The 16,582-nt window shown below is 38.5% G+C and overlaps 1 protein-coding gene across 2 annotated transcripts in view; it reads left to right on the top strand.

Moving 5' to 3' along the window:
- SNX25 (sorting nexin 25) overlaps positions 1–16,582 on the top strand; it is an 84,143-nt gene that overhangs the window by 28,460 nt on the left and 39,101 nt on the right. For both annotated transcript variants that reach the window (XM_054064876.1, XM_054064878.1), the window contains exons 4-6: positions 2,093–2,265; positions 3,130–3,316; positions 9,815–9,885. In XM_054064876.1, the coding sequence (XP_053920851.1) occupies positions 2,093–2,265; positions 3,130–3,316; positions 9,815–9,885 (431 nt within the window). The remainder of the gene's footprint in view (positions 1–2,092; positions 2,266–3,129; positions 3,317–9,814; positions 9,886–16,582) is intronic.

The following is a 16,582-nucleotide window of genomic DNA, read 5'->3' as shown; positions in this document are numbered from 1 at the left end:
TAATTTTTGTCACCTTGAGACAAAATACTTGCATTATTAGAACAGAATTAGAGCTACTAGTAAAGTATTGTTAATATTCCAACATATTTGCTCCCTCCTGGACTAACTAGCAAAAATCAGTTGTTACACAATTCTGCCTGTCAATAGTGGCCATATAGCTATGTCTAAATGAAAACTGTTGCTTTGACAGTGTACAGTTCTTGATCACTTTTTCACATTCAGGGGCAGTGGGCTTGGAGAAGCTCCGTGAATAACAGTTGACTGACCAGGACAGCAGCTGGACAGGACAGGCTCTGGGAAGGGAGCTGATATTGCAGATGTTGGGAGGAGGCAGTGGTTTGAGACATGACAGATCTGAGCCTTTCTAACATTTTAGAGCCTTGTACTGAAGACCAGTCCTGGCTGCCTTTGGAGATTACCATGGTGCACTATATCTGTGCTAACTCCAGGCCTGGTGTGCTTTCTGTGAGTTGGGAGCCTAATTCTTTGACCAACTGCAGAGTGAAACTCTCAAGAAATTATGCAAGAAATTTCCTTCATTCTTTACTATCCAGCTTGTATAACCATTATAGTTAGTGAGTGGATGGTAGTGAATGCCTTCCCTAGCAGGCTGGGAACGACTCTGACTGAGAGTATTCTGCTGCTTCTTGAATCTGAGCCAGAATTAGCCAAAGGCAAGGATCTGACTCCACCGAAGGCAGGCAAGGTGGACTCTGACGCATTTAGAATTATGGAGGAAAACTGACTTTTTTTCTCTAATTAGTTTTTCTTTCTGTGGTGATTTATTAGTGTAAAACATGAGCATATTCCAGCTTCATCCAGCTCATCAAGGGACTCGGCTTGAGGCAAGTTCTCTTGTCTACTCTCTGAATGGTTCCGTGTTCTCTCCATACCCAAGATGCTCAGATCCAAGCAAGTGTTGTTACTTGATTTGGCAAAGAGATGACTCACCAGATTTGTGATTTGGGCGAGAGGTGACTTGGGTGAGGATTGGAAAGATGCAAGCTTAGACCTATTGCGCTGAGCAGAGCCTGAAGTCCGGGGCCTCTCATCTCTTCTGAGGTGAACATGCTGCCTGCAGGGGTATTTCCCCCAGGATGGGGTTGCAGAGGTGCTAAGCTCCTACAATTTCATGCTTTACGCTTCCATGGTTTTTATACCCCACTGATACTGGTAGCAATGTGGCTGGTTCTTGCTTGTGGAGCTGCTGAAGGGACTTGTCTGGCCAAATTTCTTTGTGTGTTGGGAGTCAATTCATCTTTCTTTGTTTACCACCACGATTCCACCTGCTTTCCGAATCTGTGGGTAATTTTTTTTTAAAAATATTTTTCTAAGTTGATTTTCCACTAAGAGTATAGATGGCTGATAATGCCAGGCTTGTTGCTGTAGGTATCTTGCACAAACTGATTTGATGTAGTCTGCAGGTGGCAAATTGGAAACTGTTGTTCTAGGAAAAGTTAGCTCAAACAGGCAGGTTATTTACTCAGATTTATTTCGTAGAATCATTGAATCACTAGGATGGAAAAGACCTTTGAGACCATCAAACCCAACGGTGCCTGTCCACTAGTAAATCATATCCCTAAACTTTGCTGTCAGTAACGAAGGAAAGATGGCAAATTCGGTCCCTAACAGGTGGACCTATTTCTCAAAGTAGATATGTTCCCAAATACTCTGCTTAAAGGTTCAGGTCTATAATTAATTTGCTCTACAAGGGTGTGTTTACTTCTTCTTGAGTTTGTCTCTGGACAAGATTTCACTCTTAAGTTCGATGATGGAACAATTGGATTTTTTTATTGAGGAAAAATGTCTTCTTCCTGCTTGCTGGGCTCTCTTTACTTGATGCACTTTTAAAATGCTGTATTTCTGTTTTGTCAGGTGAAAGCATTGACAGAACAAAGGAAATTGGAAATGTATCTTATCATCACTAAGAAAAAATCAGCAGGATTTGAAAAATGATTTAAGGTGTTTCTTTGCTGAAGTTGCGTACCTGATAGTGGATTTTGGATATTTTATCAATTAGCAACTAACTAATCATGATACAGTGGTATGTAAATTCTCTCTTTTTTTTTCCCTTTTTTTTTCCCCGACTTAGGCAAGAAGATCCACCAAGACCTTTTTTACTGCACCCATGCTTGAGGAGCTCTGATGAAGAAGTAAGATTCCTGCAAAAATGTTCTCAAATTTTGGTGTATTGTCTCCTACCCTCAAAGGATGTCCAGTCCATCAGCTTGCGCATAGTCCTTGCAGAAATACTTGCAACAAAAGGTAGATCAAAGATCAGCAATTATTAATCATTTGCACCTGTACAATATTAATAATTACAGACTTCATTATGTATAAGTGTCGATGCTCTGCTTTTAAATTCTGAATTTAATTTTTGTGATAACCGGTAAGACACTCTATATGCTTGTCTTTGACGGTAGAGTTACTTGACTCTCTTGACTTGATGCCAGGCTGTTGAGCACCTTTCAGGATAAAATATAGTTTGTTCATTCCATTCTTCTATTTTTTTTCATAAAGGAACACTTTTGCGGTCTTCCATCACTTTATGTGATTATATTAATAAGTCTGGCTTTTTATATTTTATTCAGTTACATAAATCCATGGACTTATGATTGTGGTTCTTAACTGAATCAGGATACCAGATTTAGGTAATTTTCTAGACTTTGATAGTGTGTTTTTTTAACTGAGCTTTTCTATTTTGCTTTTTGATTTATCAGCTTCACTTAAATTTGATTATAAATACACTAGTCATCTTTTATGTCACTGAAGTCAAATACAGAAATTATGAAGTCTGAAGAATATTTACGATTCAGTTTACTTTTAATTTTCTGTTGTGGTGGCTGTAATGTTGTAACCTTCAAGGCATACAGAAGAAAGAACAAAACCACTTAGCTGAGCTCTATTTGGAAAATTCTTTGTCACTGTACATCAATTTGTGTAATAGAATAAACACAGTTTTATTGATAAAGTACATGAAATCTCAGATGTGCTATGTAGTCCAGAATATTCATTTTGGATTGTTATCACCTTGCCTGTATTTTTGCCTTTTATCTGCAATTTTCTTTTGAAGGACAGCAGTTATTCTTCAGCATAAGGATTTTGTTTTAAAATATTTTCCCTCTCCAGTACTGAAACCAGTGGTGGAACTGCTGAGTGATCCAGATTATATTAACCGAATGCTACTTAGCCAGCTGGAGTATAGAGAACAGATGAATGAACATCAGAAGAAGGAATACACATATGCTCCTTCTTATGAGGAGTTCTTCAAACTCATTAACAGCAGCTCCGATGTTGAGTTCCTGAAACAGCTGAGGTATTTAATGTGATTTGAATGAATTGTGATTTTTCTTTTTAAATTCATTTTCAGATTTTTTTTTTTTGTGAAGCAGAGACAGTAAGGATGATAAGCCACAACATTTGTTAAATCTTTGATATAGTCAGTGTTCTAGTTCAGCGACAGAAAATGTGAAAAATTATGCATAGCAATATACTACAGCTGACTGTTTTGTTGGAGGCCATTCTGGACTTCTCTGTACAGCTTGCTTCTGTGGACTTAGGTGAAATGAGTTTAGTCTGGACTAAAGAGGCACTGTTTTCTACAACTACCTGAAAGGAGGTCCTATGAGGTGGGTGTTGGTTTCTTCTCCCAAGTAACAAGTGATAGGATAAAAATATTAGCCTCAAGCTGGTCCAGGGGAAGTTTAGACTGTCTATTATGAAAAATTTCTTTACCGAAAGGGTTGTCAAGCATTGGAACAGGCTGCCCAGGGAAATGGTGGAGTCACCTTCCCTAGAGGTGTTTAAAAGACCTGTGAATGTCATGCTTGGGGATTTTTTTTTAGTGGTGGAGTTGGCAGTGCGAGGTTGAGAGTTAGACTCAATGATCGTAAAGGTCTTTTCCAACCTAAATGGTTCTCTGATTCTATGAAATATGTTGAATTTCCAGTAGTGTGTAGTTGTGTTTTAATTTTCATTATGAAGTACAACTGGCCATGGTGGTCTGCTCACTATGAACTGCAGTGACCCTTTGGACACTGGGTGTTCAGAGCAGCTTGCTGTGATTCTGTGACATGGAAAGAGGAGTCTAGCACATTTTACCAATGGATCAAAGGTTTTCCTGGACTGTTGTAGGGAGGTGTTTCTCAGCTGCATCCTTCTTAAACAAGCCTATGATCCTTAAAGACAAAAAGAAGGCACTGAGCTCCTGCATATCACAAATATGATTGATATTCCTTTTTTTCTACTGCAAATAGCACCTGTTTGCTTTCATTCTAATTCTAGCCCCTATCTCATCTTTTCCTTCCATCTTTAATCACATAAAATACCACTTGCATCTCAAGCCAGCTTCCCCAAGTGCAAGATGTTTGTTTGCCTTACTTTATACCTTAGCTGTTTCTCCTCCGATTTCTGATATAAGAGAAAGTATAAGGAACAAGTGACTGGGAAGCTTGAGGCAGAGTACTGTTGTAGGATCTCCCTAGATGTCCTTGAGTTGTTTTTGTTGAGTATGCTAAAGCTTTGGAGGACTGTTGAAGCCATTTCCGGAGAGACTGTCCTAATCTGTTTACCGCCATCCACAAGTGGTATTTTTTCATTTTCCCTGACTCCCTTCAATTGCTGCTGCAGATCAGCTTTTTGTTTTCCTGAATGGCTGCAGCAACATCTGAAAGACACAAGCACATTGATCCCAGCTGGTGCACTCAGTGTCATCTGTTGTCACCCAGACCTTTTTGGTCAGGCCAAGTGATAGTTTACCAAGATGGAGTAGATGGGCTGCATAAATACGTTCATACTTTCTCTTGTTCCTCTCTTTGATTCTGAAACCACTTGCATTTCTGAGATAGGAAATACATTTAGGTGATGGTGAAATGATTTTGTTGCTTGGCTACTTATTGTTCATCTGCTGTAAAATTTGCTCTTTGCTTTGGGCCGGCGTGCCTTTCCTGAGAGCAGAAATTAGTCTCTATTAGACTCTTTCTAAAACCTAATTGACATCATATTTATTAACATAATCACACTAATGGATCTGCTTGTTTCAAAAGAAACCCAACTCTTCTGTTGTTGTTATTCAGGCACATTAATGTTCAATGTGCTCTCTTTTTAGCTGATGGGCCACTTCAGAATGTGTTCTTTAATATCAGATAGCAAATCTGCTTTATGAAATAATGTGGTTTTGGCTGCACTTCGATTTTCCCTTTCTAGCCTGTGGGGAGTCCAGTTATCATCATCTTGAAATGTGTTCCTTTACACTCCACATAATGTTGATCTGCCCGAGCTGATCAGTGTTTGAATGGAAAATGTGTGAGAAAAACATATCTTCTTTTCAAAAAGAAATAGTATTTGATTTTGGAGACAGCAGTCTTCCTTCCTCTGTTTGTACAGGGCCAGTTTCTGGGAAAGGTGGTTAAAGATTGTTCTCTTGGGGAGAAGGGGATTCCTGTTCTGTTTTGTCTCGGCACTGTTATAGCAACTAGAGAGAAATGGGCCAAGCTATAATCATTTCAGAGTTTATGGACCAGTGAAAGTTCACTGGTCTGTGTCGAGGAAACCAAACAATGGTCCCTATGTGAATGAAATAAAAAAAGGGATATATTCTAGATGAACCAACTAATTGGTATTTCAAGTTGTAGTTCACAACAGTGAACCACAGGAAAAATCTATAAAGAAAGAATTAACGAGTTAGAAACACATAAGCTGTTGTGCAGTTATCACTGAGAAACAGAGTGACAGGAGTAGGGAGAATGCTTCCAGTTCTCTTCCTACAACAACTAAATTACCAGCATGTTGTACTTAAACAAGTTTCCCAGGTAGATGGTATTCTTGGTAATAATATTCTGTTTATCAGAAATTCCTTTTCCTGGTTTATTTGGAAATAATTTTTCAGTGCCGGTTCTAAGCCAGTACATGACATTCATGAACTATAAGCCTCCTCCTGTTGTTCCTCACATTGCCACCTAACATTTTGGTAAAGAACAGATATAAGTAGTAACAATTTTCTGGGTAGGCATGGCTTTGAGGGAAATTTATCCCAAGGCACTACAATTGCTGAGAAACTATATATTTTTTGTTTAAACTTGCCATGCTTTATCTTTGCGTGTTAATTACTACCTGTTTACTAAAATAAACACAGAATCATAGAATCATAAAATGGTCTGTGTTGGAAGGGAGCGTATCATCCAGTTCCAAACCCCGTGGCCATGGGCAAGGACACCTCCCACCAGACCAGGCTGCTCGAGGCACCTTTCGGCCTGGACTTGAACACTTCCAGGGAGGAGGCATCCACAGCTTCCCTGGGCGACCTGTGCCGGTGTCTCACAATGAAAGATTTCTTCCTAATATCTCATCTAATTCTCCTCTCTTTCAGCTCTAAACCATTCCCCCTCATCACTCCATGTCCTTTTAAAAAGTCCCTCTCCAGCTTTCTTGTAGCCCCCCTTCATGTACTGTAAGGCTGCTGTAAGGTCTCCCTGAAGCCTTCCCTTCTCTGGGCTGAACAACCCCAGCTCTCTCAGCCTGTCTGAATAGCAGAGGTGCTCCAGCCCTGTGATCATCTTTGTGACCTCCTCTGGATCTGTTCCAACAGTCCCATATCCTTCTTACTTTGGAGATTCCAGAGCAGCATAAATATCTTGCTCAATGAAAGAGGTCATGAGGTACTGATAAACAGTTTCTCTGACTCCTGACTGACTGTAGACAAGGAAGGTTGGACTCCTGGGTGCTCCTTGATATATGCATGTGACATTACCGGTGAGAAGTCCCAAAAAGCATCCTTTCAGGCTGATTTTATTAATAGAGTTTTTCTAGGCTTTATTGGGTTAGAAGCAGGTATTTGTTATGAGGTAAGGAAAAATGCCCTGCTGAATCAATGGAAAACTGTGGATGAAGGGTGTTGTTGGCCAGGAAATCAGAAAAGAGTGGGGTCTTCTTGAAAGCAAGCATACGTGCTCTCTGTCTTGCAAATAACTCTCTGTGAAAGGCTAGTAATGGTACTAGGATTTTCTAAATATTTTTTCTCTCCTTGCTTAGAAGCATTAATTAAGAAGAAATATTGTGTTGATTTTGTGTGCTGCTTTTACAGATTTTATTTTTAGGACTTAATTAAATGATGCAGGAACTTCTTATTAATTTTGGACATAATTTTGAATGCACAGTTCATTAATATCTGTAGTGGGTCTCTAACATTTGGTCACTTTATCTCTTAAAAGAACTTCTCTCTATGGCTTTGTGGAAATGTCCATTTCATTTTTATAAGGGACATTCGAGGAGCTGATGTTTGTTTTCATAAAAAGTAATTTGCTGATTTCTCAGGAGCTGTTTTGTCTTTTTTCTCCTTTTTTTTTTTTTTTTTCCCTTTCATATCTTTGCTCTCTGAAAATTTGGATTCGTTTGGAGGAGAGAAAAAAACCAAACCAACAAAGCTTCCACAGAGCAGACTGTTGTATGGTTATATACGAACATCCTTCGAAGTCACTCTTTAAGATGTTTACCTTTGTTGCTTGTCATGAGGGGAGGCAGAGTTTTATTCCTGTTTTACCAAGTCTCCACAAAATCCGTTGTCTCTGTTTCTTTCAAGAAGAAAAAGTTATATAGGGAACATTCACCTTCATTTTCCCTCAGATCTATGTTAGCACGGATAAATTGGAAGACCGCTATAAATAAGGAAGAAAAGATGAATTCTTCCACATGAGATGTGAACTAAATTTACTTGCTCTGTGAGAAGAAGACTAGAGATAAGACATGATGAGTTAAAAAAATAGTGATGAGGCAATAAACTGTTTGATAGGTTTTGTTCTGCTTTCAAAATCAACATTGTATTTATTCTGTTATTTGTTAGTATAGCAGCAAAAGGTCACTACACAACTCATGGTAGGAAAAAACATTGCAGACTCTGTGTCATGAGGGAAAGGGATGAATGTAACAAGGAATAGGGAAGAGATAAGAGTGGGGAGTAAGAAATACTGTGGATGTGAGCCCATGATTGGGCAGTTCATAAAGTGCAGTTCACTTCTTGAAAACAAAATTGATGCATCGCATTTAAAATTTCCTTGGATGTTGGCTCACCACCACCACAGAATATGTAGCAGCTTGAATATTTGGAACAGACTTTCAGGGAGAAAGGGTCATTGTCTGGCAGTGTAGCCAGAGTGGTGTGGTTCTGCGGTGAGTGATGTTATAGCACTCAGAGTAGTTACAGTCAGAGCCCACTGCTTAGCAGGAACAGACTAAATAGCATATTTGAGGATGTATCTCATACCAACTCCATTACTTAAGGTAATAGAATGAGGAACAGAAAGAAGAGATGCTATATTACAGGATTGATAATGAAAACATGTAAAACCGTGGCTATGAACAAATGGGAGTAAATTTGGAAGGAAAAAGTTGTGAAGTAAAATGAGGAATGTGAGGCAGTTACGTGATTGTCCATATCTTATTTGATAAATTTGCAGTGTTCACAGTTACTTTACAACACTTGAGTGAGGTGAATGAGTGTTGTTTAACACATTTGCAGAGGACAGAACCAAGGCACTGAAAGTCCAAGTGAGCTGCCCAGAATAATTTGGGAAGTCTGTATATGAGCAGGTAATGAATTGTGCAATTTCTGTGCACCAAAGTAAAGACCCTCACTTATTGGGGCTGTTCTTTCTCTGGAGGACTGGGCATGAACCATGGTGGTTGCCACAAACAACCAAGATACAGTAATGAGCAAAAGGAAGTAGGGTTAGAAAATGTAGATCTGTGTGAAAAAGTTCTCAGCTTTCAACTTGATAATTCAAGGAGTTGGGTAGAATAAAGATTACTGCAAAAGAAAAAATGAATAAACCCCGGAAATGTTATAAGTGAGCATATGCTGTATGTGTAAAACTGTATGTCTGTACAAAGAAGCAGAGACCATCAAAATTGTAGAAGAGTTATAGGAGGGAATTGAATAATGTTGGTGGAAGAAGGGATTATATTTTGAGGATCATAGACTCTCTTAAACAGAGAATAAGTAGTCATGAAAATAGCAGACTTTCCAGAAGGCTTCAGCCTTTATCTGTAAGTGAACTTGACAGATGAGATTATGGAACTCCTACAGGTATGAGTTAAATTCACTAGAATACTTGCTGTATTACCAGTATTAATAGGTGCAAAGGTAAATCCATTGAGAAAAGTCTGAGTTTATTACCAGAACTTTGATGTTTATGAAAGATTTAACTGTCTGTCACTTTATTTGCTGAGTGCGTAGTATCTTTTAGTTACAAGATTAGTTTTATTTAAAATTTAGTTTGCTAACTGCATCAGCTGTCTTGCATAATCTGAAGTGTAGTTTTAGGAGATAAACAGTTTTTAATTATTCCTGGAATGTTTTACTTATTTTAGTGTAATACTTTTTTTTTTTTTCAGTTCTCTTAAGTTATATATGCTCTGTGTATATGTAGAGTGCATTAGCTAGAAGAACCTAACAGACAGCTCTTTGCTTTTGCACTAAACTCCCATCCTACTTTCCTACACTTTCCTACATTTTAATTTTAATGTTAAGAGCATGACTTGACATTGTGTTCACTGAATATTACTAACTGGATGTGCAGTGCCAGCAGTTGAGAGTAAGGGGCAGTATTCTTGTTGAATATTTTCCTTTTCTGTCAAGATAAACTCTTTTCCTACTCCATGTGCAGATACACTGAGAAATTATTCTCTTCTGTGGTGAGAAGGAGGTAGAAGTGGTTTGGGTTTTATTAATTCTGAAGTGTACTGTATGAAGAACACATTGTAAAAAATTAATACTGTGGTTTTTTTTCTTCTTTCCTCCCTCTTCACACATTAAAACTAGGTATCAGATTGTAGTGGAAATAGTTCAGGCAACCACAATCAGCAATATTCCCCAAGTGAAGAGGCAGAAAGGTAAGATTCTGTTTTTTTAAGTCACATCTGTTGTTTAAATTTTGAAAAGCTATTTGAACTCCCAACATATATAAGGAATTGGTGTGTGTGATTTTGCCAGAAGCTCCCATGGTGTGATTATCCTCCCCTCCTCATCTTCATCATGATGGATTATAAGAAAGGTCATATCTATGATGCCTCTATTTTCAGAACTTGGTGCAGCTAAGATTTTTGGTGTTACAAATTCATGTCTCAAGAATCTGACTTCCTTTTTCTTTTTCATACAGTCTCTTTTTAAAACAGACAAGAAGGAATGGTACAGCGTAGTTGTCAGTGAGGCTTTATTTTGACTCTTCATTGTATTATGCTTTTGTGTTGCAAAACAGGGTGCTCTAAAATCATTCTGCGGTGTTTTGGCAATGTCTGCCTTTTGAAATGCCCATGCATCTTACATTTGTACTTACAGATATTATATATACACTGCTTTTTATGCTTCTCAAAATGTACCAAAACAGTGATATATCTTCAGGAGATTATATTGATGGCAAAATTGCAGGCCAAATTTTTGCTTGGACAGATCTACTTAAGGTATATGTAACAATTTAGTCCCCTCTGGCTTGATCAGCAGCTAAATGCAAGCAGTTGTGAGCCCAGTTCCGCACCTCCACAGGGAGAGGGGAAAGGGAAATAGAGAAAGAGTCTAGTGGGCTGTAAACCGAACTAAAACAGCTCTAATGAAATAATAATAATAATAATAATATCAATAAGGAAATAATAAATAAAATTGAACCCTGCAATGACTGTACATCACCACTGATGCTGGAGAGTAGGTACAGGGAAAAGGTTCCGGGCTGAATTCAGCAGCGGGAGAGAGCTGGACTCAGGAGCACACAGATCTGCGATCAGGGGCAAAAGGACAGACAAGGTGTATAGTAGACGCCAGCCATCAAAGAAGAGAGATTTTGGCCTTCCTGATCACTCTGTTTTGTCCCAAGTATGACATGTATGCAGTGGAATGCTCTGCTGGCCAGATTTGGGACACCAGCCCTGTCCACTTCTCCCTCCATGTGTGACCCTGTTTTGCCCCTTTCATTTATGGCATTCCACCGGCTTGAGGATGGCCTTGGCTTCCATAGAAACAAATATAAGCAATGGCCTTTCTGCATACCAATGCCTTGTAACTTGGGCAATAATTATAAATTTTAAGTATTATCACTTCTGCAGACAGACATGGTCTGAAAACATGCGGTTAACTTTCAGAAGATGAAGTTACCTAGATGAGGCTTAGCTAAGAAGTTTGGAAATCAATTCTGCTTTAGCTCAAAAAAAAAAAAAAAAGCCTTTTCTAGTTTCTTGTGTCACAAAGGATAGGTTTTAAAAATAATTCAAGCAAGATGAAAAATGCAGAAACAGAAAATAAACATGCCATGAACTAGGGTGAAACATCATGGGTCAGCCTGAAGAGTCTGGGGTCCATGATCAAATTTCTGACAGCATAACATTATCAGCACTGGTATGCCTTTGTTTATGTTCTAAAATAGAGCTATGTATTCTAAAATAGAGATAGGCATTCCTTTAGGATCAATTGTTTGTGTCAAACCAAGGCAAAATGAAACGGCAGCATTGGGTTTTGCTTGAGTGTGCATTACAGAAAGAGATATATTAGTATACTTCTCAGACGAAAGTTAATTTAATGGAAAGTCTGTTTCATAAAGTAATAAAATGAGAACAGGAAAGTTCACTCGGAGTCCATTACAAAAAATCAGTCTTGCTAAGCCTGTATTTCCATTAGTGCAATGATTAATTTGAGGAATATTTTATAGGGTTTAGATTCCTACAATTAATTACTGTCTCACTTGAGTTTATCTTGTTAACTCCCTGCTGTTGTAAAGCCTGAACAGAAGATGTTTTTCGAAGGGTACAAGCACCTGGTACTGCAGAACAGACATAAAAAGATTATTGTGATTGACTCTGCCGCAGTAGATCTGGCTCCACTTATTCTGTGGTGAAGTTGGTTCTGCATTCTTATGGGCTCTTGTCTTTTACTTTTGTTTGAAAAATATCCAACAGAAATTCCACTAGCTGGTGCACTGAAGTTTTGTGTTTAAGGTATTGACAGTCCTATGGCAGCCTTTATATGTCACTTAAGAGTTGATTACCACTGCTGGCTGTCTTAGCCGGTAGGGCTGTGTGGCTAAGTCTTTTATTTATTAAATAGCCAAGGATTATTCATTCACATTGTGCCTGAAGAAAAAGGTGAAATTTTTTGCTTGATGTATGTGGAACAATATGTCCAACAGAGGCATGCAATACAATATGATTATAGTTTACACAAATGGAAGTCATATTTATGATCTGCTAAAGTTTCATCTATCAAAAATTTTCAGGCTCAGTCTATGTATAGTAAACATTTAAAACTATAGAGGGTTAAACTCTCATTCTGAAGGGGGTTTTTTTTGTTTTTGTTTTTGGTTTTTTTTTAAATGAAGTAGGTAGTGACATCTTTCCTGATGTGCTAGTGAGTCTAACATGTTCTTGAATTTTAGGAAAAATAGTTTAAGGAAAAAAGCTGTGCTATCTTTCTTAAAACAAAACAAAATAAAAATTTCAATGAAAACCCCAGCACAGCTCCTTGCTGATGCACAGATTGTCAAACTGTTGTTACTTATGTCGCCTTTTGATGTTTCCCTTTCTGGATGCCGCAGCACACTGCTACCTCTGCAACAGCTGGATTTCGTGGTGAATAACTATATGTAAGCTTTTTGCAAAATGGAAGTATTTGCACAATCTTATTCTGTCTTCGTCTTTAGAATGTGTTCCCATAATACCTGCTACATACCTGTAATAATGCGAGTGTGAGTGTTTGATGTAGATGACAGTCTCTCCTTTCCTGCTCTTGCCTTTTGTGTCATGGGCATCTCTTCACTTTGATTCCAGCCTTACAAGAGATAGTCTTACCGGTAGCCACTTCCTGTGACAAAACTGGGTCCTGAAAATTAAACTGCTTTTTCAGTGTCTGGGTATGCAACTGGAGCAACTGAACTGGGACTGGCCAGCAGTCTGTCAAACCTGATATCTGCTCTCAGACAGTTAAGAGTAGAGCAAATGTAGAATAATATGTTCATGGGTACAGTCTCAGCCTCCCTCAGTTTGAGGCATGGGAGCTTCCTGATGCAGTGTTTTCAGTAGAAAAAGGTACAGCAACCAACATGAGGAGCACTTAGGGCAGCAGGAGTAGCCAATACTTTGCAGCAGAGAGTGCTTAGCGGTATCTGAGTAAAATAAGTGTTGTGTAAGTACATGACTAGCAGAAAATATTCCTTGGCAGCAGCAACAATCTTTGCTCTTGGCTGAGGAGATCTAATTAAGTCTCTAAAACTGACCAAAAATACTTATTTTTATAAAAAAATTCAGGTGTCTGTTATTGAAGGATGAGTAGCCTGTGGACAAGGCTTCAGACCGATGACTTCTTATATGAGCTAAAGTTGCCTGACTTCTTTTACTATTTTATCTGGTGATACTAAGGTACATTTTTAGTGTTGGTGCCCAGGGGGGTTGGAAAGGAAGACTTGCCCCTCAGCAAGGACAGGGTTCTTTACACTTGATTTCTCTAGTGTTGGTGCCACCTATTGGCAAAATATTTCGCTATTAAGGCTCTTCAATAAAAGCAGAAAGTACCTTAAAGTCCATCTAAATGTCATTGTAGTAAGCCCTCTGTAGTAAAATATGGAATGTTATAGGATCTTTTTTCTTTTCAGATTTCTATCATTTGGATCTCCTGGCATGTTGAGTGTAGGAGAACAAATGAAAATGTACTAAAGCATCTGATTCATGTTAAGCATTAAGTTTTGCATTTGACTGCCTGAGAGTGTCAAATGTCTTTAAAAGTTAGAGACAAAAATACTTGAGAGGTTTACAGTGTGATGCCTGTTGTGGGTGAGTGATACAACTACTGTGGCCAGGAAGATTGCTTATGGTCATTGCTATAGCTGAATAAGAAACCTAATGCAGTATTAGTGTTTTCAGAGAAGTTGAGGGTTTATTTTGGAACAGTGCAGGCCATTGTAAATAGCAGCTGTTATCTCTTGTGATGACACTACACTACTTCCCTCATTTACAGTTGCAGAAAAGCGCGACATCTTATGTGGTATCTATGTTACTTCTCCAGACTGTGTCTTCCTATGTATCCTCTTCCAAAATAGTCAGGGTCACTCCAGCGTTGCCTGTAAGAGAAGGCTTTGGTTGTCTTTTTAAGTTTTTTTTTAAAACTCATCCTTCCTTTTCCTGCCTGCTGATATTTTTGGTCTATGTTCTTGTCTACAGTCATGTGTGCTCTGGTTGGAAGAATCATATCTTTCTGTATCTTTAACGCTAAAACTTTCTCCTTGTTTTGCCTTTCCTTGGAAGTACCGAACCTAATATTTTAGGTGGTTTATGTTGTTTTTTTTTGTTTTGTTTTTTTTTACAAAACCTATGTGTTAAAAATTTTGAAGGACTAGAAATGCTTATCTGAAAATATTTACTGCATTCTGATCTAGTAAAGCGGCTTGTAAATATACTACTATACAAATTGGGCATTGTAGCGTGAGCGAGAGGACCTGAGTTTCTAGAAGCAAAAGTAGGTCTTAATTTTTCTGAAGAAGATACTTCGAAAACAGTCATGAAATAACAAAGGTAAGTTGCTGTAATAATTCAGTATTTGCTGTAGTTCTGATTTTAACAGACACAATTTTGTTTCTTCTCTTACTGATATTATATTACAGGATCCTACAAGAATTTGAGCAAGGATCCCTTTTTATTAGCTGCTGTTTAAAACAACCCCATGAAGGCACATACCTTGTTATTGGGTAGAACAACAATTCTCAACACACTTTTTTTCCCCTCCCCACGCTCTAAAAGGATTTGTTTGGTTTGTCTTCTGATTTCCTGTGCCTTGTACTTTATACTTGACTTCACAGCATGACCGGAAACCACTCTTAAATGATGGGATGGGACCATTTCTCAGACTCCACATTATAATCAACCCCAGGGCATAGCTGTAGAGAAGACTGGTCCTTTTCATGCAGGGATTGCGAGATGGACCTGATAAGCAGTCATTTGTGTATGAATAGTTCTGCTGTATTGCGGTAGATTTTTCCTGAGCATTTCGTCCCTGTGCATGTAGATAGTTGCTTTTATAAGTGGAGCTGATGACTGGTACAGAAACAGGACTGTCTGTGGGCAGGCTTTTTTAGGTACTGTGATTGCAAAAGAGGTTTGAATCTTCAGCTGTTAAGGGAATTTTCTTTCAGAAACTAAGGGCTGCAAGCTAACTTGGGCCTGTGGGTTGTGGTGTATGGGTTTTGTCAAGATGATAATTTGAAGTGAGGTAAAATGGGTACTTCTGCATCCTAGCGCATTACAGATGTCATCTAACTTAATTATGATAAAACTATATTATGATTCCTCCCCCTCCATCCTCCACACAGGGATAAACATGCACACAATTATTTTTGCATAGTTTTTTGGCAAGGCATAAAGAGCTGCTGTTGTGCTTGCACGTTGTGCTTGAGCAGTAGATGAGGAGGGATTCCTTGTGGACAAAAGTGAAGGTTTCTGTGACTCTGCTCATGGTGGGCTCATTTGTTCTGTTTTGTTGTTTTGCACATTGGGTCCATAGAGGCGGGTTGCCTTTCTCCTCCTGAGATCCTTTGTGGGCTGTTGATGGTAATGCATCTTGTAAACAGCTGGAGAGGTGCCCATCAGTGAGAGAGAAAGGGAAGAGGCTGACTGATCAGAGAGGAGTGACCAAGAGGAGCACAGGGATGTACAGACAGGGGCTGTATGTAGTAGATATTATTATTTTATTGTATAGTACATACTTACATGCTCAAATTTACCTTACTTCCAGTTTGCATTTTGTTTTGCTCAACTGTGGCTGTGACATAGGAGGCTGTGTTGCACTACATATTGCTAATTATCAGTGCCTAAATGCTTCGTGATTTGCCTTTAAGTCCCTTTCCCTAGATGTGTTGCCTGAATTGTTTGCTGTTTCACATTTTTTCACTTATTCTCTTGTCTAACCCCAGGGCTGCCTTTCCCTTTGCTTGTACCGTGGGCAGTAGAAGAACTGTCTGTACTGTTCTTCTCAAATTCTAGCCTACTCTTTTAGAATCGAACAAATACTTTTCCAGGTCTATGTAGGTTTTGAAAACGTGTAATTCAAAGTTTCTGAGGGTCCAAAGAGGTCTATAATGATTGGTAAATTGTATGTAGATGGTTACAGTTACTATTTATATGAAAATGTTAAGTTGATGTTGACTACTTAAGTACTTCAGCAGGGCATTAAGTAGGCACTGCATGTGCTTAGCTCAGCTCTCGCAAAAATTCTTGCAGAAACACATATGGTGTTGTACATGTGCGTAGCACCTCTGGAGACTAGTCAGATGAGTCAGTGCTGTTGTATGTGCTGCCAAGTGTCAGGTATCTGTAGTTCTTGAAACTTTGGAAGAACAAGAACTTGTACTTCCAGTTTTATTCAGGTTTTTGCAGTATAACATTGAAGTTAATATGAGAAGTCTGTTTTATACTGCTTCTATCAAGAGAAGAAACAGTTTATGAAGTACTACAATACAACTTAGTTTGTGCTTTAAGCAGTCTTTATGTATTTTGTCTTCATTTACATTATTTATAGGTTGTACCACTTGCTGTGGTATGTAGTAATAAAGTTTGTGTGGCA

This window comes from Cuculus canorus, chromosome 4 (genome assembly GCF_017976375.1).
Source record: "Cuculus canorus isolate bCucCan1 chromosome 4, bCucCan1.pri, whole genome shotgun sequence".
NCBI classification, from domain to species: Eukaryota; Metazoa; Chordata; class Aves; order Cuculiformes; family Cuculidae; genus Cuculus; species Cuculus canorus.
This window is presented reverse-complemented; position numbering and strand designations above follow the sequence as displayed.